This window comes from Lissotriton helveticus, chromosome 5_1 (genome assembly GCF_964261635.1).
Source record: "Lissotriton helveticus chromosome 5_1, aLisHel1.1, whole genome shotgun sequence".
NCBI lineage: Eukaryota > Metazoa > Chordata > Amphibia > Caudata > Salamandridae > Lissotriton > Lissotriton helveticus.
Window position 1 is genome coordinate 1228425061 of NC_136065.1, and position 21025 is coordinate 1228446085.

The following is a 21025-nucleotide window of genomic DNA, read 5'->3' on the forward strand; positions in this document are numbered from 1 at the left end:
GCACTAATTTTATCCTTAAACATCAGCTGAGGAAAATATATCCAATGAGCCTTTACATATGTGCTTTTATTTGATACTAGCTTACCCGTCGCTCGTTGCTGCGATCTCAGAAGAAAGGAAATTCAAGTTAACTTGTTATGATAACATTCAATTTACATTGTGTCATTTTTATTGAAACTTATTCATTTTAATATGTTAAACATTTCAAAGTGTCGTTTTAATTCTATTTATTTATTCGAGCGCTTGTGGATATACAATATGTTTTGTTTTTCCGTCTGGTGCGTACACGAATAAATCAGAAGGTTTTCCGACGCGTGAGCTGGCCACATACAGTTGTCCATGTGAGAAGCACGGATTCTCCAAATCTAGTCCACACACTTGCAGCGATTGTCCTTGTGCTTTGTGGATGGTCATTGCAAAAGTGAGTCGCACCGGAAACTGTAAACATTTGAATTCAATTGGCATATCTGTTGGGATCATTGGAATACGTGGCAACAGTACATCTTCCCCCTTGAATTTCCCATTCAAAATTGTAGCTTCGATGACATTGTTCATCATCTTTTTCACCGAAAGTCTTGTACCGTTGCAAATTCGTGGTTGAAACTTCAATATTTGAAAGATTATGAGGGCCCTGGGTGGCCGATCTGTAAAAAAATGTATGCCAGTAACCTTTGCGGGAGTGTATTCAACAACTTCCCAAAGTTTCATGGCGATCGGATGAATGGTGTAGTAATGCATGAAGGACAAACAGACAGACAGACATACATTCGTTTTTATATATATATATATATAGATAAACTCATGAGTGTCAAACACAAGCTTCTAATCTTCATGAAAAAATGCAATTTTGTCCAGAATTGAAGACTTTTTTTACTTTAAGTAAATACACGTTTGAATCCCAAATATCAGTGTCTCACAGTCAGAACAGATTCTGACTTACATGCCTATCTATCACCATCATGTGAAAATAATGTCTAGCACGTCCCAAATAGTTCCACCACCTTATGTCAAAGGTAGGCAGCATCATACATTCAATATCTGAATTCGGCTACGAATTGCTACCACTATGCTAGAGTAAACTTTTTGTCAGAGTTGGACACCACTGTGGGACACTGTGTTGGCTGGCATGGCAGAAGGACAGCTTCAAGGTCAACATAAGCTAAACAAACACTTGTGCCAACCCCAACCCCTAATACCAACCTTCCACATCATTGACATGCATGTTTACGCTAAGGAGTCTGCTATGTCAGTCTGTTAGAACTGGGGGTCTCTAGTTGGCAGAGGTAGGTACCACTGTCAAAATAGGGACCCTTGCTTCTAGTCAGGGTAAGGAGGAAACACCCTTCAGATAACCCCTGCACACCCCCTTGGTAGCTTGGCACGAGCAGTCATGCTCATTGAAGGCAATGTGCAAAGTATTTGTACCTACACTCACAGTAACACAGTGAAAACACCACAAACTGACTCCACAACAGTTTAGAAAAATAAAGGTTTTTAATCTAAACTACACAAGACCAAAACAACAAACATCCAACATACGCAGTTCAAGAATAGGGGTCTAAATGAGCTCTTAAGGTTGCGTTAAAATAATCCACAGTTGCGTCACGTTTTAGCCAACAGTACCTTTAGATGCGATAAAAGTTCCAAGTGAAAGCTGTAGCGTTGAAAAGCAAGCGATGCGTCACTCCTGAGACCTTCGGGAGGCGATGCGACAACCCCGCTGGACCTAGCGGGCATGTTGCGGTGACTCCGGTCTGTATGGGGAGGGATACGATACCTTGAGTGGATTCCGGTGAACAAGTTTCAGTGGAAGCAGCTCACAAAAGATACAATGCAACGATCTTCGGAGAGGCAACGATCTCCAGTGCGGCGACGATGCGCGGCTCAACATCGATCTTCTCCTCTTGTGGCCCCTCGACGCAATGACTCTGCGACGACTCTCGCATCGACGTAATGTGGTCCGCAATGCAAGCGGTGCGACGATCTCCTCAGTGACGATACTCGCAGCGATGGTAATCTCCCGCATCGGACTGGTGCGTCCAGCAAGCGAAGGATGCGATGACTCTGACAGCGGCAACAGGCGCTGCGATGATCTCGGCCTTTGCGGTGGTGGGAATTTCCTCGCACTGACGGGGATGCGCTCCGCAAGCGAGCGCTGCGTGAAAACTTGCAGAAAGTCTTTAAAATCTTGGTTTCCAGCTTCCCAACAAAGGGACAACTTCCAGAGGCACCACAACTGGCCCAAGCACTCTAGGAAGGACAGAACTCTCTCAGCAGATTTCAGGGAAGCTGGGGGTGAAGTCCTTTTGTTTCTGGGACTTCTTAACATGGAGCCAGCTCTTCTTCAGGCCCTTGGAAATTCCATCAAGCAAGGGGACACAGCACAAAGCAAAGTCCTTTCCCTCTCCTTGGCAGCAAAGCAACTGCAGGTCAGTCCAGCAAAGCAACAGCAGGACAGTCTTCCTTCTTCAGTCTTCCAGCTTTCTCCTTGGTAGAGGTTCCTTCTTGATTCCAGGATGATCTAATTTTCTGTAGTCTGGGGTCCTGTACTTATACCCCAAAAAGTCTTTGTTCCTTTTGTGCAGGTGGGCTTTGAGCTTGGTCTTAACCAGTTCTGGGGGTTCCTTGAGCACTTTGTTTTTCTGGCCTCTCCTTTCCTTTCAGAGAGAGGGGCAGGGTCGTCAGCCGCCCAGCAGGAGGTGGAGCCAGCATTGTGGAAGGCAGGCACAGCCCTATTCAAGCCCAGGTGCTAAATCCCTCCCACCACTCTAGATGCAGATGGAGCTATTCAGCCAGGGATGGCCCACTCAGCTTCTGGGAGCCACCCAGCCCCTGTTAATCACAAACCAGACAGTCAATTCACAAACAGGCCAAGGCACACAGAAAGGTCAGACAAGAGAACAACCAATTTCTAAAAGTGCTGTTCTCAAACACAGGATTTAAAAAACACTTTTCCTAAAAGATGTGTTATTAAATGCTGAGTTCAGGGATACCAGACTTTTATGTCCTATCTTGCTCCTATGGGAAGATATCCAGGTAACTACTGTAGCCAGCATTCCCCATGATAGCCTATGGGCAAGAAAGCCTTACAATAGTGAAAAACGAAAATGGCTGTAATTCACTACCAGAGCATGTCACCTGCACTAGTACATGCTCTACCTTTCACATACACTGCACCCTGCCCAAGGGGGTACCTTGGGCCTTCCATAGGGGTGACCAATGTGTACAGAAAGGGAAGGGTTAGGCCTGGTCAGTGGGGACACTGACCAGGTAGACATGGCAGTTCACAGACTGCACACAGGCACTGCAGGGGCAGGTCTGAGACACCATTTTAGGGCTACTCTTATGGGTGGCACATTCAGTGCTGCAGGCCCACTAGTAGCATTTGTATCACCAGACCTGGCACACTCAGTGCACTTTACTAGGGACTTCTTGGTGATACAAATATGCCAATCATGGATAACCAATTACAATAACAATTTAAACAGGGAGCACTTGCACTTTGACACTGATCAGCAATGGCAAAGTGCCCAAAGCATCTAAACCAGCAAAAACAAAATCCAGCACAGCGTCATAAATACAGGAGGTAGAGGCAAAAATACAGGGGAAACCACGCCAAAGATGCCAGATCTAACATAGTCCATAGTAAATCTCAAAGTTCAGTAGATTGAGAGTAAGCATGTATGTATATGGCATTCCTGATATTTCTTGTGCAAGCATGCTCACTCTGCTGAGACTTACATTCCAGTAAAGAGGAAATCTCAGATTCAGGCTTGCTTCTGGATTACAATGTGAGACTAAATGTACAAGATGTGAAATGGACAGATCATGTGAATGGCCTAGATCTGGAAGTCACACCACTTATACCTCATGCATGCATAGTCCAACTACTGAGCCTGAAACTCTAGTCAAGATGAAATCTAAGATTCCCTCACTCAAGGAGTCAAGTAGCTTTATTTCGGCCTCCAGGGCCATAAAAGTGCAAATGCAAAAACATAAATAAATAAAACAGTACATTTCAGTGTAAAAGTTCTTGATTCATAAGATATGCACCATAATTTATGCAATAAAACAATAAAACAAAATACAGAAATAGCGCAAAGATGGCCCTTGGTGTTACTACATGCAAGATATCAAAAAGAGACAAGCGTGTGGCAGAAGGGTCGGCGTAAAACTAAGGGTGAGGAGGGTGTGACTTTCTTCAAAGTATCCACATGGCACCCAAGAACTTGGCTACTGAAATGGCATAAGTTGGGCTGCAATCTGATTTCAATATGCGAAGAGCACCAGAATGGCTGCATTTGCTTAGGTGTCCACAGGTAGGTGCTAGCCAAGTTCTACGGAGACGGTATAAGCTAGGCAGGCAAAGAGTATATGTGAGACACTCTCAACTGAGGAGTTACAAGTTGGACAAACGTCAGTGCCCCCGCAAGCGGGAGAGCGCCCACTCTGATCTGGAAGTATAAATTCCTGTACATGGAAACAGTCACCAGTCACCTGATCCCACTATGACTCATACCCACACAAAGACTTGAAATCAAGAAATTTGCTGACAAGCTTAGAGGAAGCAGCCTTCCTAGAGTCAGTGGCCATTGTGGCTGCCCAGTAGAATGTCTTCAGTGAATTGCTAGATGGAAAGCAAGTGGTAGCAGGAGATCAGACAGCCCAAGGGCGTACAGCAACTCTTTAATGTTCATAACAAAGGCACTTTAGAGAAATGGTCAGCTTCCATTAGTTCCTGGAGGGCTGTAGCATAATGAGCGAGTTTTGGGATTGTCCATAGATGCCTACAGTACACCTGGGGGTGTAAATGGTTTGGACCTCCTCACTCGAGAGGAGACACACATAAATGCTCTGGATTGTCAGACTCAGAAATCTAAGCGTGCACACACATGATGTGGAAGGGGTGTCACTTCTAAAACCACAGAATTTCACTTCATTCTGTTGCTGACAAACCATTATTTAATGATTGGACTGTAAAACCAGCATGTGAGTATACATAAATTAGATCTGTAACTCAGAATGAACCCTGGACTTCCATTACATAGCAGAACCATACTCTCCCTATTCCTGCCCATACAAAGCATGAAGGGGAAGCGGAAATCCATAACTCAATACAGAAATATTAGATCTGGTAAAAGATGCTGCTGGTTGTAGGGATGGGAATTCCCACTGCATGGTAAACAGGCATGTTCCCCTGCCGACTGAAATTATCTGGTATCCTGGCTTAATTTTTGGCCCTGATGTCACACTAATCTTGATTGTGCACAGAACCCAAGACGTGGCCTTGCACTATTAGTGCAAGGACCCACTACTAGTGCCCTCATTTTAGACAGATGACTACTTTCCCTGTCTCTGGGTTTAGCATGTATAGTGTTTGGGAATCAGTGGTCTTGGCACTTGTCTAGTGATGTAGCGTGTGTGGTACCTGCATGGTGCGTATGTGTGAGACTGAGTAAGGGAGGCACCTGGCCGGGGCTTGCATAAGAAGGAGATGGAGGTTGAGGATTGCACTCAGACAGTGGGACTGTATTGCTGACATTGCAGTAGTTGGAAGGAGAAGGCTTAGACGCTTAAGTGAAGGGCATGTTGACAGGGCTCCTTTATGCATTCTGTGAAGTACTTCAGTTGAAAAAGAGCTGCTGATTAGTCTTCCTGAGCATTTCCATTTCTTGGAAAGTAAGGATAAGGGGTGGGACTGCAGTCTCTGTTGTGAAAGGTGATGGGGGGGGGGGTTCTTTAAGTGAGCCCTATTCCTTTGTATTGTACTGATGACCAGCAGGTGCAGACATCTCACACTTCTTTGTGATTCTGTACTTCCAAGTAGATGGTCATCATAATCTATGAATGGGAAGATTCAGGATATGGAACCAGAGGGAATGTAATATAGAAGTGATAAAAATGCTACATGAAATGTATATACTAATAGAGCAAGTGAAATAGCACTTTCAGATTTTTTTTAACTGCTTCATATACCCTTGATGTTTTAGAGAAAGGCACAGTTTTCACACAGTTCGCCGAATTTTCTTATGGAAGATAAAATGCAAAACCCCTTAAGTGAGTATCAGTTTTGCATGGCACACAGTGGAGGTACAGGGAGGTGCTGGACTATATCCTGAGTGTGACACATCAGACCAGAGGCTTTTTAGCAAATTAAGGAGGTACACATTATGCACACTATTTGATAGACATCCACCATCCAAACTCCTGGAGCAATTATGGCTCTCTCTCATGGAGAGCTGTGTGCAATTTTTACCATAGATGTATTTCTCATCACTGCTGGACATTCCAACTTCCACTCTTCACTGCTGCATTTATATCTCCTCAAGGTTGAAATGTCAACATTTGTGACTAATTATGGCACTCCTCATGAAGCATTTTGCCTACTCTGGCACAAAACCTGCCTCTGACATTTCTTGGACGGTAATTAAGGCTGAATGCTTTGTCCAGATATTTGACTTTGCAAAATGAATGAGTGATTTGTTGTCAAGCAGGAGTGAAGGTGCTTTTATTGTCAACAAATGAGAAGTAAATGTAATTGCAACTCTTTGGCATTCTGCAAGCTGTGCTTAGTTTAAATAGACATTGTTTGTGTCATAGAGGCATTGGGGTTCAGCTGTATGATTCCATTCTCTTTAACCTCCACAGAGTCTCCTCATCTTCTTAGACTCGCCAATGGCTGGGACCGCTGTGCTGGACGTGTGGAGGTGTACTACGCGGGTGCATGGGGAACAGTGTGCGATGACGGATGGGACATGAGCGACGCAAACGTGGTGTGCATGCAACTACAGTGTGGAAACGCCTCCTCTGCCCCAAGTAATGCTTATTTTGGTCCTGGCAATGGCAGTATTCTCTTAGACGACATGAACTGCAGGGGAAATGAAGCCTACCTGTGGGGTTGTCCAAGCAGTGGATGGACCGTTCACAACTGCGTGCATGGCGAGGATGCCGGCGTTATCTGCTCAGGTACGTCTAGAAGTGATTTACCTCTCACTGCTATAGAGAGAGTCCTGTTTTGGAACCCAAAGGCAGTTGGGCTTTTTTATAAACCACAAAAAATGATTAATGGATAAAATGTAGTACTGGAGTTACTGAAGTCTGAAATCTACAGAAAATTGTAGGGTATGGGTTTTAAGGTTTTAATGGCTAATCTTCAGCACAGACTGTTATTTGTAAATGTACTCAATCAATATGCTATATGATCATTTAACTACTCACAAACCAGCATTGCTGCTCTCCTCTGATGAGATTAAACAGCATCAGATCTAATATACCTTAGAGGTTGCTTTGAAGCTCAATGTGAGGAAATGTTTACCACTAAATAACTATAGTGGCCATAATTAGGGCTCCCAGTTTTCAGTTTTTACAGATTTTTACAGATAACTACAGAGAGAGAAACATCTATGTCTCTGTCTGTTTTTATTTTTAAATATGGATACAAATAGAAAAAAAATATTTCAGATTTTTTTTTAGTACTGTTAACTAAGACTAATAGCTCAGGTCATTAAAAAAGTATGGAATGGGGGGCGTGGCCTGCAGCCGTACATGATGGGCGCAGACTAGAGGGACTCCGGGGCCGAGACTGACTCCCCAATAATCCGCTCAATTATCCGACATCGATCCTACACCCAGAGCCCGGATTGTGGAATCGGAAGTGAAGCGGCGCAAATCAAGCTACCGCTGAAAACTCTAATCGGTCCACGGAGCGGGAAAAAGGTGATTCCAGGTAGCGGTCTGCACAGGAGGTGAAAGCCGGGGACTCGATTTGTGCCGTGGCGGAGCCGGGCATCCGCAGACCCGTGCTGCACGGCCCCCCCCTACAGTGACTGAAGCCCACAAAATCCCGAATCGGAGGGGCGCCTGGTTGGGACAAGCTGGCGATCCGATCCTGAGTACGCCCCTGGCTCGTAGAGGTGACGGCTGCGGACGGCGACCTGCTGGGGTGCTGTGATCCGGGGCCTCGGGCTACAGAGCAGAACAAACGGCGGACCTAAAGAATCGCCTCCGCCTTGACCACATGTGAAACTGGTCTCCTGCCGCCAGCGGGAGCGGATGGTGAGTCTGGAAGACTGAGGGGACCCGCAGGGCACTAGAGATCATTTCAAGGGAAATATTTGGCACAAGTGTATCGAGCGGAGGCCGGGGCAGCTCCGAGGTGCGATCTGAGGTGGCGACGCTCAAGCTGTGAAGGTAACCGCGCTGCCTACCAACGACAGTACAAAAGAGGGGGGTGATGGACGGAGCATCTGAACCAATCAAACACTCACACCCAGTCAAAAGATCTGGGTTTAATCGATCACCGTTCTTTAGCCCACTCTGCCACCCCAGTTCAGACATGGCTATATGCAAATCAGTCTGACCCTGTGCCTCATGGGAACAGTCCGGCCCGAACTGCCAAGCCATGCCTTCCCTGGACCGGAAACAAGCTTCCGAGGACCGGTTTCTGGCATTACAACCGTCTTCAGCCCGGCTTGCTTGAATCCAGTGGCAAAGTGAGCAAGGGACTCACGTCTGAGCATACCCTGCCACACTTATGGCAGCCAAAAGCGGTACAATAGGGGGTGGTGATGGACGGAGCATCCGAACCAATCAAACACTCACACCCGGTCAAAAGATCTGGGTTTAATCCATCACCGTTCTTTAGCCCACTCTGCCACCCCAGTTCAGACATGGCTATATGCAAATCAGTCTGACCCTGTGCCTCATGGGAACAGTCCAGCCCGAACTGCCAAGCCATGCCTTCCCTGGACCGGAAACAAGCTTCCGAGGACCGGTTTCTGGCATTACAGCCGTCTTCAGCCCGACTTGCTTGAATCCAGTGGCAAAGTGAGCAAGGGACTGATGTCTGAGCATACCCTGCCACACTTATGGCGGCCAAAAGCGGTACAAAAGGGGGTGGTGATGGACGGAGCATCCGAACCAATCAAACACTCACACCCAGTCAAAAGATCTGGGTTTATTCCATCACCGTTCTTTAGCCCACTCTGCCACCCCAGTTCAGACATGGCTATATGCAAATCAGTCTGACCCTGTGCCTCATGGTAACAGTCCAGCCCGAACTGCCAAGCCATGCCTTCCCTGTACCAGAAACAAGCTTCCGAGGACCGGTTTCTGGCATTACAGCCGTCTTCAACCCGGCTTGCTTGAATCCAGTGGCAAAGTGAGCAAGGGACTCACGTCTGAGCATACCCTGCCACACTTATGGCGGCCAAAAGCGGTACAAAAGGGGGTGGTGATGGATGGAGCATCCAAACCAATCAAACACTCACACCCAGTCAAAAGATCTGGGTTTAATCCATCACCGTTCTTTAGCCCACTCTGCCACCCCAGTTCAGACATGGCTATATGCAAATCAGTCTGACCCTGTGCCTCATGGGAACAGTCCAGCCCGAACTGCCAAGCCATGCCTTCCCTGGACCGGCTCATTTGCCTTTGCTAACCTTGGAAGGAGGATTTTAGTTGCACACGGAGGGTGCACTACGTCAGGGAAGGTCCGTTTGGGAGACAGCGCCGCTGGTGGGAGCTGTACCGCATTCGGCGGTCTGCCTGCACGCTCCCAGCGTGCGCTTGACTTTTAAATCACCAGCTGCCTTCACCGGGGGACTGCGAGGACCAGCAGCCTCTAGACCTACCAGCTGGTGCCTCTTCCCCCGGCGGCCGCGCCCCCTACCTCTCACTTTTTACTGTTCGCGACACCCGCTCCGCGGGTGCCGCTCATTTGCCTTTGCTAACCTTGGAAGGAGGATTTTAGTTGCACACGGAGGGTGCACTACGTCAGGGAAGGTCCGTTTGGGAGACAGCGCCGCTGGTGGGAGCTGTACCGCATTCGGCGGTCTGCCTGCACGCTCCCAGCGTGCGCTTGACTTTTAAATCACCAGCTGCCTTCACCGGGGGCACTGCGAGGACCAGCAGCCTCTAGACCTACCAGCTGGTGCCTCTTCCCCCGGCGGCCGCGCCCCCTACCTCTCACTTTTTACTGTTCGCAACACCCGCTCCGCGGGTGCCGCTCATTTGCCTTTGCTAACCTTGGAAGGAGGATTTTAGTTGCACACGGAGGGTGCACTACGTCAGGGAAGGTCCGTTTGGGAGACAGCGCCGCTGGTGGGAGCTGTACCGCATTAGGCGGTCTGCCTGCACGCTCCCAGCGTGCGCTTGACTTTTAAATCACCAGCTGCCTTCACCGGGGGACTGCGAGGACCAGCAGCCTCTAGACCTACCAGCTGGTGCCTCTTCCCCCGGCGGCCGCGCCCCCTACCTCTCACTTTTTACTGTTCGCGACACCCGCTCCGCGGGTGCCGCTCATTTGCCTTTGCTAACCTTGGAAGGAGGATTTTAGTTGCACACGGAGGGTGCACTACGTCAGGGAAGGTCCGTTTGGGAGACAGCGCCGCTGGTAGGAGCTGTACCGCATTCGGCGGTCTGCCTGCACGCTCCCAGCGTGCGCTTGACTTTTAAATCACCAGCTGCCTTCACCGGGGGACTGCGAGGACCAGCAGCCTCTAGACCTACCAGCTGGTGCCTCTTCCCCCGGCGGCCGCGCCCCCGAACTCTCACTTTTTATTGTTCGCGACACCCGCTCCGCGGGTGCCGCTCATTTGCCTTTGCTAACCTTGGAAGGAGGATTTTAGTTGCACACGGAAGGTGCACTACGTCAGGGAAGGTCCGTTTGGGAGACAGCGCCCCTGGTGGGAGCTGTACCGCATTCGGCGGTCTGCCTGCACGCTCCCAGCGTGCGCTTGACTTTTAAATTACCAGCTGCCTTCACCGGGGGACTGCGAGGACCAGCAGCCTCTAGACCTACCAGCTGGTGCCTCTTCCCCCGGCGGCCGCGCCCCCTACCTCTCACTTTTTACTGTTCGCGACACCCGCTCCGCGGGTGCCGCTCATTTGCCTTTGCTAACCTTGGAAGGAGGATTTTAGTTGCACACGGAGGGTGCACTACGTCAGGGAAGGTCCGTTTGGGAGACAGCGCCGCTGGTATCAGCTGTACCGCATTCGGCGGTCTGCCTGCACGCTCCCAGCGTGCGCTTGACTTATAAATCACCAGCTGCCTTCACCGGGGGACTGCGAGGACCAGCAGCCTCTAGACCTACCAGCTGGTGCCTCTTCCCCCGGCGGCCGCGCCCCCTACCTCTCACTTTTTACTGTTCGCGACACCCGCTCCGCGGGTGCCGCTCATTTGCCTTTGCTAACCTTGGAAGGAGGATTTTAGTTGCACACGGAGGGTGCACTACGTCAGGGAAGGTCCGTTTGGGAGACAGCGCCGCTGGTGGGAGCTGTACCGCATTCGGCGGTCTGCCTGCACGCTCCCAGCGTGCGCTTGACTTTTAAATCACCAGCTGCCTTCACCGGGGGACTGCGAGGACCAGCAGCCTCTAGACCTACCAGCTGGTGCCTCTTCCCCTGGCGGCCGCGCCCCCCTGCAGGTTCCCTATTAAGTCTCTAGCCCAACCCGCAACGCGGGACGCGCGCGGGACGAAGCGCGGGGCGAAGCCCGGGCCAAGGGCGGGCCCGTTTAAGCCCGTTCAAGACCGGGCAGGACTGGACTGGGCCACCCCTTTAACGTTTGTTCGTTCCTACAAACCTACCGATATTGCATGCACTGTGAAATTATTCCGCATTTAGCTTGCTACTCGTATTTAAAGTTCACCTACTGCACTATATATTGTTGTTATCATGTCTCCCAGAACTACAAGGAACACTGTGAAAAAACAGGCCCTGTCTGCTGCTGAGGTTATCGGTCCGATAGACCAATTCATAACCAAAGCCAACGAGGCCATTGATCAGGGTATCACTCTACTGGAGCGGAGAGTCTCACAGGACTTGTATATCGCCAGACGCTCTTCTCTGGGTCTACTGGCTCTCGCTAAAACACCCCAGCGCCCTGTTGAGCTCCCCCTGCCTCTGACAGTATCCGCAGATTTGCATTCAGTCCCCCGCACTGTCGACCTGTCAGCAACCTTAGATCTTTCTGACCTCCACCAGTCACTTGAAAAAACCCCTGATATTTTTGGTACCCAATCAGCTGTTGCCCCTTCCCCAACCATTGAAAAGGGCTTACGCGAGGGTGCAATCCCCAAAAAAAGGAAGAGGAACACTAGTAAATCCCATTCAACAACTAATCCTCCCCAACCACTTAATTCCTTAACCTTGTCCACTTCTCATCCCCCTCACTCTCCAACCATTAATTTCGTCCCAACCCCCCTCCAACCACTCCCTCCTCCACCAGTAACTGTAACAAATTCCACCACAGACAATCCTCACAATAGTTCTTTTTGCCCCAGTAGCTGCGACGACGAGAGTTGCATGACGGTGAACGATATTTCAATCTCCAACACTCGTAGTAATGACATCTTATTGTTCAGCAAAATAGGAGAATTAATTAAACTCCATCTAAAGCCTATAGAAAAGATAATGTACCAGGTCAATCCCAACTTACCCAGCTGTCCTCGGCTCTGAACTCCATCAAGAGCACCGCAAAGGACCCTAAGCCAGTCCCGGAGAGACCTCCCCCTGTCACCACTAAAAAATCCAATAGCGGTTTGACCGCCCCCACTCCCGCTACTAGTATTCAAAAGGTTTTGCAGATATCTACTCAGAATCAGCAACCCACAACTTCCTCCAAGCAATCCACAACTTCCACCAAGCCTCAAGCACCATCTATTTTACCCAATCCGGTAGTACCCCAGCCGCTAATTACCTCCAAGTCCCAGTCGTCCACTCAATCAAAACCTTCATCTGCTCTTCACTTCCCGGCCCCTACCCTTCCCAATTTCTCGGATGGGTTTAACAACATCCCGACTAACCGAAGGAGGAGGGGCCACCCTATCCACCTCCCGCCTGAAGCATCACCTTTCGTGGTTATCATGACAGGTGTTCCGGTACTCCCCCCTAACCAGAACGAATCGGTATGGTCACTAAAAAACAAAGTTATATATTGGTTGTCCAATAATAGACCTTTACCCAACTTTATGGACAACAGAGTTACCACAGTGCGCAGAGTGCCCTGGTTGGGTACCACACCAAAATCTCTTAAGGGCGACTGCGTTATTGTGAACTTTGCCGACCCAAACACAGTTGAGCATATTTGCTCCTGGAGTGATCACACACCCACAGATGGGATAGCTACACATAATCTGTCCTACTTCTATCCCCCGGTGCCGCGACCCAATCCCGGCCCCCCATGGAGCTGGTCAAGAGCGGGAAATTGGGACAGAAATAGAGATCGTGGTCAATGGCCAGGCTATGGATTTAATAACTCAGTCCCTGGAAACTTCTCCAACTGGAATGGCCTACTACTATCCAATAGATACGATTGTTTAGAGATGGTCGACTGACCACCAGTCTCCTCTCCAATCACTAAAGCTACTCCTAATACCCAGAGACCTCATAAATCTAAAACCAGCGAAGTTACACCGTCAAAGCATATCCTGGCATTATCACCCGGCTTACTCAGTACCCCCTTGTCAAGTTTACCTTTCCACCCAATAGCCTCTCGGTTGCAAGATCCTTGCCTGGCTCACTGAACCCATTTTGAGGAGCCAGGTATTAGGGATCAACACCTCTCTCCTACCCCATTTGACCCCAACCTTATTTCCTCTTCTTCCCTTCCAACTATCCAGTCTGACGACTTACCACCCCCTGTTCACTCTCAAGGTGCAAACGCTACTCTATTAACAACCTGGGATCTTCCAGTAATCTTTTGGAATACTGCGGGGCTTAGAACTAAGATTCTTCTCCAGTCCTGGATAGACGTGGTTAACAGTCATAAACTAGCTTGCTTCCAGGAAACCTGGGCAATTGACCCAATTCACATCTTGGGTTTCAAAACTTTCCATACTGCTGCCACCCCGTCTATCCATGGAAGACCCAAGGGAGGCTTAGCTGTCTATGTCTCCAATCAAATCTCACTTCCGATTAATGTAGTACCCTTGGTGTCCCCAACCTGCCAAATTCTCATGCTTGCCCCTGACAAAAGTTCTAACTATTACTTTGTTAACATGTATAACAACTCTTCACCTAATGATTGTGTAAAGTCACTGATCGAAATTTCTTCATACCTGCACGATCAGATGACTAAGAATTCACATTTGCAAAGTTATGTTGTGTGGGGTGGGGATTTTAATGTTCATCTCTGCAGTGATTATAAAAAGGGTATGTGTGGGCTCCAAGATGAGCATGATCTTCCCATTACCCATTTTTCCCATTCTAGCACTGGGATCGGTTTCAACAACTGTTTATTTTCACTAGCTCTTGAATTCGCGAACGAACTAGTGAATCCTGTCGTTGAATTTAAGCCGACCTTCCATGGTAGAGGTCTCACTACCACTATTGATTTTATTCTTTGTTCCCAAACTCTTAATTCCTGTTTAAAAAATTTTGCAACTGGAACTGACCCTTCTAGTGACCATTATTCTAATAGTATCACTATCACATTCAACTCAGCTCCGTCTTCCCACCCCAAGGATAGTCTACTAACGCAGCGTTCCTTGGAGATGAGTAAAATTAACGGTTTCGCAGTAAAATGGTCAAAAATTAACCCCATCGAGGTCACCCGTAGTATCATCCAAAAAACCTCGCCATCAATCGCTAACTGTTTGGCGGAGTCCTCCTCTCCCCAGTTGATTCTTTCCAGTTTTGCGAACATCCTAGAAGCTATTCGACTGGAGCTTACTTGCCAGCGCAAGAAATTTGATAAGGATTCGCGGGGGTGGTTTGACTCCCACTGTCGCAAAGCCCTCAGCGCACTCAAACGTGCATTACATAGCCAGGATAGAGACCTGATACTAATAGCTTCGTTAAGAAAGAAATATAAGCTGGCCCAAAAAACACGTAAACAGGAACTAAAAAATAATCTCTGGGCGCAATTGCATGAGAGTGCCGGGAACAAGGATTCTACCTTGTTTTGGCGCACAGTTAAGTCTCCCTTTTTAGCGAATGACTCATCCATCCGACACTTGGATGTGGCGGTTCCCGCTGAAAAATGGGTTGCTCATTATTCAGAGATCTTTGGGGACTCCCTTTTAATACCTGACACCACAAGTCCTGAGGACTCAGACATCACCAAGGATAATATCTACCCTATCGACATCAATTTCGATTTAGTGGAGGTGACTACCGCGCTGACTTCCTCAAAGACCGGGAAAGCTCCCGGCCCGGACGGAGTCCCTCTTGACATCTTTGTGAGCAACCTAGACTTATGGGCTCCTATTGTCACGCAAGTGATGTTAGCTGCACAGCAGGTTGGTCTCATCGATTCTTGGTCTTCCTCAGTGCTTCTGCCTATTTTTAAAAAGGGTGATCGCGACAACCCGGCCTGTTACAGGCACATTTCCCTCTTGGACTCGTTGGGTAAGGTCGCCGGGAGACTCATCCTGGAATGTCTCCAGGATTGGGCTTCGGAGAAGGAGATCATAACAGACTTACAGTTCGGGTTCCAAGAGGGATTGGGTACTGTCGAGCAGGCCCTCAACCTTACTCTACTCATGGGCAAATACGCTTGGGCCAAAGGCGGTAAGCTTTATCTGGCCTATGTGGACTTAAGCTCCGCCTTTGACTGCGTTATCCACTCTAAATTATGGGAGACCCTGCACAACCTCGGTATTGATCCTCCACTACTGAAATTCCTACGTGAGCTTTATTCGGACGCCAACGCTCGCGTGAGGTATGGCATCAACGGTGAGCTATCGGATACCTTTAACATCACAAAGGGCGTCAGGCAGGGGTGCGTCCTTGCTCCATTCCTATTTAATATCTACACAAATGGACTGGAGCAAGCGATGCTGGTGGATAGTAAAGATCTTCCATGCATAAATACCCGCCCAATCCCCGCGTTACTGTACGCCGACGATTCAGTCATCCTAGCGAGAACACCAATCCAACTCCAGCACCAACTGGATAAGTACTGTCAGTATATGCTTTCGTTAGGCCTAAAAGTCAACAAAACCAAGACCTACGTTATGCAAACTGGCAAAAAAGCCTCTAAATGTAAGCCTTTTTACATCGACAGCACTAGGTTAGAATCTGCCAGAAAATATCCATATCTAGGGATTCTTATTGACGACCGGTTGTCGTGGAAACCTGCCACCTCTAGTAAGACACTGCAATTTCAACGTACTACAACGGCGCTGTCTTCATTTTCTAGGAAAGTGGGTAAACCTGCCCCTGCTGTACTTATGAAAATATACCAAGCCAAATGCCTGAGTGTGGCCACTTATGGAGCGGGGGTATGGGGCTATGCCCCCGTCAATGAGCTCCAAGTTATTGAAAATGATTTCTTCAAATATGTACTAGCTCTCCCTCGCAGTGCCCCCAACTACGGTAGCCATGTTGAGCTCGGCTGGGACTATATCACTGATACCATCAGATACCAGCCGATCCTCCTCTGGCACCGTATTTGGACTAAGGAGCAATGTCTCCTTACTCGGTTGTTAATTACTGATTGCCTGACTCTGGCTCACTGGAAAAGGATCCCTTGGCTTTTGTATGTTTTTAATTTCCTGAATGATTTGAATTGCCCAGCGTTTTTCACAAAGCCTGCCTCATTAATGTCTATCCCAAGAAAGTCTCTGAAGAACCTGTGTGTCACCCATTTAAGAGCTTTACGTATGTCTTCTGAAATTGTTAAGCACACTAATACTCATTTAATGATGGTACAATCCTCTTTTGGTATGCAACCATATCTATCTTTTTATCTATCAAATTATGATAGATATGTTCTAGCCAGATTTCGCTTTGATAACTTTTATCGTCTTGTGTCGTTCCCTGTGCCTCTAGACTGGTCCTGCGAACTATCCAGATGTCCCTGTGACGATTGTTCCGTCCAGTCCACTTTGCACTTAACATTATTTTGCAGCTTGTATGAGACCCCGCGTAAACGCTGGCTGGTTCCACTTCTACGTCAGTTTGGGCTGAGAAGATGTAGACCTGCCCTTTTGGCATTAAAGTTTTTAGACACTCCATATGTTGCCAAATCTATAGCCTGCTTCTTAAAGGCTTGTTTGAAAATTCGCTCTCTATCTGCTGTCTCTGCATCGTAAAATATCTTTGTTGACTGTGTGTATAAACTCTCACAGGGATCACATAGGTTCCAAATGTATAGACGATGTTAGGAATTACTAATTTTATACCTTTGTATATAGCAATTAATAAGTGTTTCTTTTTTCTCTTTTCTCTTTTAATTGTTGGAAAATTTTACTACAATGAACTTTTATGATTGTAAATTCAATCGAAATAAAGTTTGATTTGATTTGATTTGATCATGGACTCTGGGGCGGAGGAGGAACACGGTCTTCCTTGGACTTCCTGCTCCCGTATACGCAAGTAATGTTGGAGGGTTGGGACCTAAAGCACTCTGCCGAGTTGGGGTGGCGGATAGTTGAGCATCCGCTAGGCAGGGAGGCAAGGCGGGGGTTGGGAAAGTTGGGAAGGTTGCAATGGTTTTGTTTTAGGTTTTGTTCGCAGGACGGCTACAGTACATACACAGACACTATTGACACACACGACGGTGCATGCAAGTCACATTTACAGTTAATAGCCCACTCGATAACCCCCACTGGATATGTCAATGGCTGATACCATAGATAAAACGATCGACGAGGACTGGTACCACCCCTCACCCTACTTACATGGAACGTCAGAGGTTTGGGGGACAAAATAAAACGGGCCTAGTGCTCAATTGTATTAAAAGGAAAGCACCGATGGTGGTATTATTGCAAGAAACGCACCTAACGGGGGCGGTCATTAAGGCGATGGACAGATGGGGGGACAGGATGGTTGCCCACTCTGAGTTCTCTTCTGGGTCCAGAGGTGTGGGCATACTGGTTAAAAAGCAGTTTCCCTTACTGATACATAAAGTCAAAACTGACGGAGCGGGGCGATTCGCGGCTATTGTCGCACAATGGGAGGGTCGACCCCTTAATATTATATCTGCCTATATTCCCCCGGCATTACATGCTGTGGCACTTCCAGATCTCAGTGCCTTCCTGTTAGACCTGCCGCAAGGGGACCTTCTCATTGGGGGGGATTTTAATGCCATTCTGGACGATGCCATGGACAGGTTTCCGGTACGTACAACTAAAGGGGGGTCGACACGCTTTCGCGGCTTTCTGGATGTCCTAGTCCTCACCGACATATGGAGACGATACCACCCAGCGGCGCGAAAATACACATACTACTCTGGGGTACACAATAGTCTCTCACGAATAGATTATTTCCTGGGGTCGGCTGGCAGTCTGCAGAAGATAGACAGTGTGGAAATTGCTCCGAGAGGGATATCTGACCACTCACCGCTGCTTCTGACGTACACCCACCACACTTTGACGCGGCGCCGTATATAACTATATACCCAATTTATCCCGGGTATTTACAGGTTCCCAAAATCAAGAAAGCACAGGTTGCAATGTCCAGTCACTACTTTCAGGAGAATGCCACATCAGTTGACTCACCATCCATTTTGTGGGAGGCTTATAAAACAGTGCTCAGGGGCCAGGCTATAGAATCCATCACGGCATATAAAAGAAAGAAGCACGCAGAGCTCCACACACTGGAGGTCGCCCTACGCACTGCAGATGCCCAACATGATGAGAACCCCACCACAGAGACACTCCATAATTTACATCTCAAACAACAACAATACCGGGCACACTTAACTGACTTAACTAGAGCCAGGATACAGGCTACACACCATAGGGTATATGAGGTTGGCAATAAAGCCGGGAAGCTACTGGCCTGGCTAGACAGACGGGATACTGATACTAGATGGATTGCACAAGTCACTGGGGAGGAGTGGCGTGCAACTACGGACCCACAGGCGATAGTGGCCGCACTTGCGCAGCACTTCCGAACAGTTTATACGTCTACCTCCGACATGACTGTAGAAGAGGCCTTGACCTACATCCCGGATATTAACATGCCCAAGCTAACCCCGGAGGCGGCATGGGGATTAGAAGCAGATCTCACCATAGAGGAACTGCAGACGGCAATGGGGGCACTGCAGTCGGGAAAAGCACTGGGGCCGAATGGCATACCTGTTGAACTATACAAAAAAATGTCAGGAACTACTGCGCCATATCTTCTCAATATGTTTAAAGATAGTTTTAAAAAGGGTGAGCTCCCGCTGGATCAGCGCACAGCAACCATAGTAGCTATACCAAAGCCCACTAAGCCCCATTTCTTTAATTAACGCGGAAGCCAAAATCCTTGCAAAATTACCAGCACTTCGGCTGACACCCCACTTAACGTCATTAATACATCCAGATCAGTCTGGCTTCATGCCCGGCAGAAACACGGCCCTCAATTTAAGGCGATTACATGGAGTACTCGCTCGGGCAACATACTTACAGGAGCCAGCGGTGGTGCTATCATTAGACGCACGAAAGGCGTTCGATATGGTCGAGTGGCCCTTTCTGTTCGCAGTGCTCCGGCATCTGAGCTTTGGCCCTACCTTTTGCAGATGGGTCCGGCTTCTCTATACCAACCCGGTGGCACATGTTGCTGCCAACGGCCATATCTCCGATGATTTTTCTCTGACGTGTGGCACGCGTCAGGGCTGCCCGCTGTCACTACTCCTCTTTGCCCTGGTGCTGGAACCGTTGGCGGCCTGGATACGGTGGGACCCAATGATAAAGGGGATCAAGTGGACGGACAACTGGGAAGACCGAATATCCCTTTACGCAGATGACGTATTACTCTACCTGACCTACCCCAGACGGTCTATACTGTCTTTGCTTAATATATGTACGATTTTTGGAAGAGCGTCAGGATACACCATAAACTGGTCAAAATCGGTCATGTTTGTCATCCAAGGCCCACCCCCGAGGCTCCCTCCGGATTGCTCACTTAGAACTGAAGTGGGAACATTTATATACCTGGGCATAGATATTACTATGGATGTGGTGGAATTCTAAGAAAAAAACTTACAACCGCCCCTGGACCGTCTTAGCAAGGATGTGCGGCACTGGGAGACCCTTCCGCTGACCTTATTAGGAAAGGCGGCATTATTTAAAATGAAGGCATTGCCCCGATTTCTATATGTACTGGAATACACGCCTTTTGTGGTTACCCCAAAATACTTCAAGGCCATTGAGGCACAGGTCTCCGGCCTCCTATGTGGCAACAAACCGGCACGCATAGCGCAGTCCAAGCTAGTGCGAAGCTGGTACGACGGGGGATTGGACTTCCAAACTTACAATATTATTACTGGGCAGCGCAATTGAAGATAATTAATCAGTGGCTGCATGCTCCACAGAATGACCCGGCATTTCAGGCGGATAGGGCCCTCCTGGGCACAAGAGGTATGTTAACACCGCTCTATGATAAAAAACTGACACTGACAATGTTTGGTCCTCTTAGACACACGCTGGTCCTTTGGCACGCTGCTCAAACCAAGCTCGGCTGGCGTGGGGTATTGACTCAACTTACCCCCCTATGGGATATTAAACGTTTAGGCAAGCTCCGTAACACCAAAGGTTTCGATCGGTGGGACAACATGGACATTTCTACGGTGGGAGACCTCTGGCATAATGGTGAAATGGTATTGTTTGAAAGTCTCCAACAACACTACGAAATGGCGAGTGGGGAACGATTTCACTACGTGCAAATCCGGCATGCTCTGATGTCAGCTCTGCCCCCTGGTACAGAAACCCCTGAGGCTTCCCCCCTGGAAGACAGATTACTCACAGAATATTTGCAGAAAAAAGCGACTTCCCTCACTGATCGGAAATTGATAAATAATACACGGAACCCGACTTGTTCACTGTGTGACAAATGTTCAAGGGATGTGGGGGAACTTGATGAATCTGAGTGGCAGGAGGCGCTGGCCTCCCCGCGGGAAGTGGGCGCGCCTTCTAGACTCAGGCTGGTGCAGCTGAAAATATTACACCGCGTCTACTACACGAGACACAACCTGCACAAGATTGGTAGAGCACCGCACCCATTTTGTTTAAGGGGCTGCGGGGAGGAAGGTACATTTTTTCACACCATATGGGACTGCCCTAGGATAATGGAGTATTGGAGGCAGGTGATG

General features: G+C 48.3%; 1 protein-coding gene across 1 annotated transcript in view; it reads left to right on the plus strand.

Annotated features, from left to right (window-relative positions):
- Positions 1–21025, plus strand: part of LOC144752607 (scavenger receptor cysteine-rich domain-containing protein DMBT1-like) — a 1088995-nt gene that overhangs the window by 199057 nt on the left and 868913 nt on the right. Inside the window, exon 13 of the mRNA XM_078640489.1 lies at positions 6649–6966. Coding sequence (XP_078496615.1) covers positions 6649–6966 — 318 coding nt within the window. The remainder of the gene's footprint in view (positions 1–6648; positions 6967–21025) is intronic.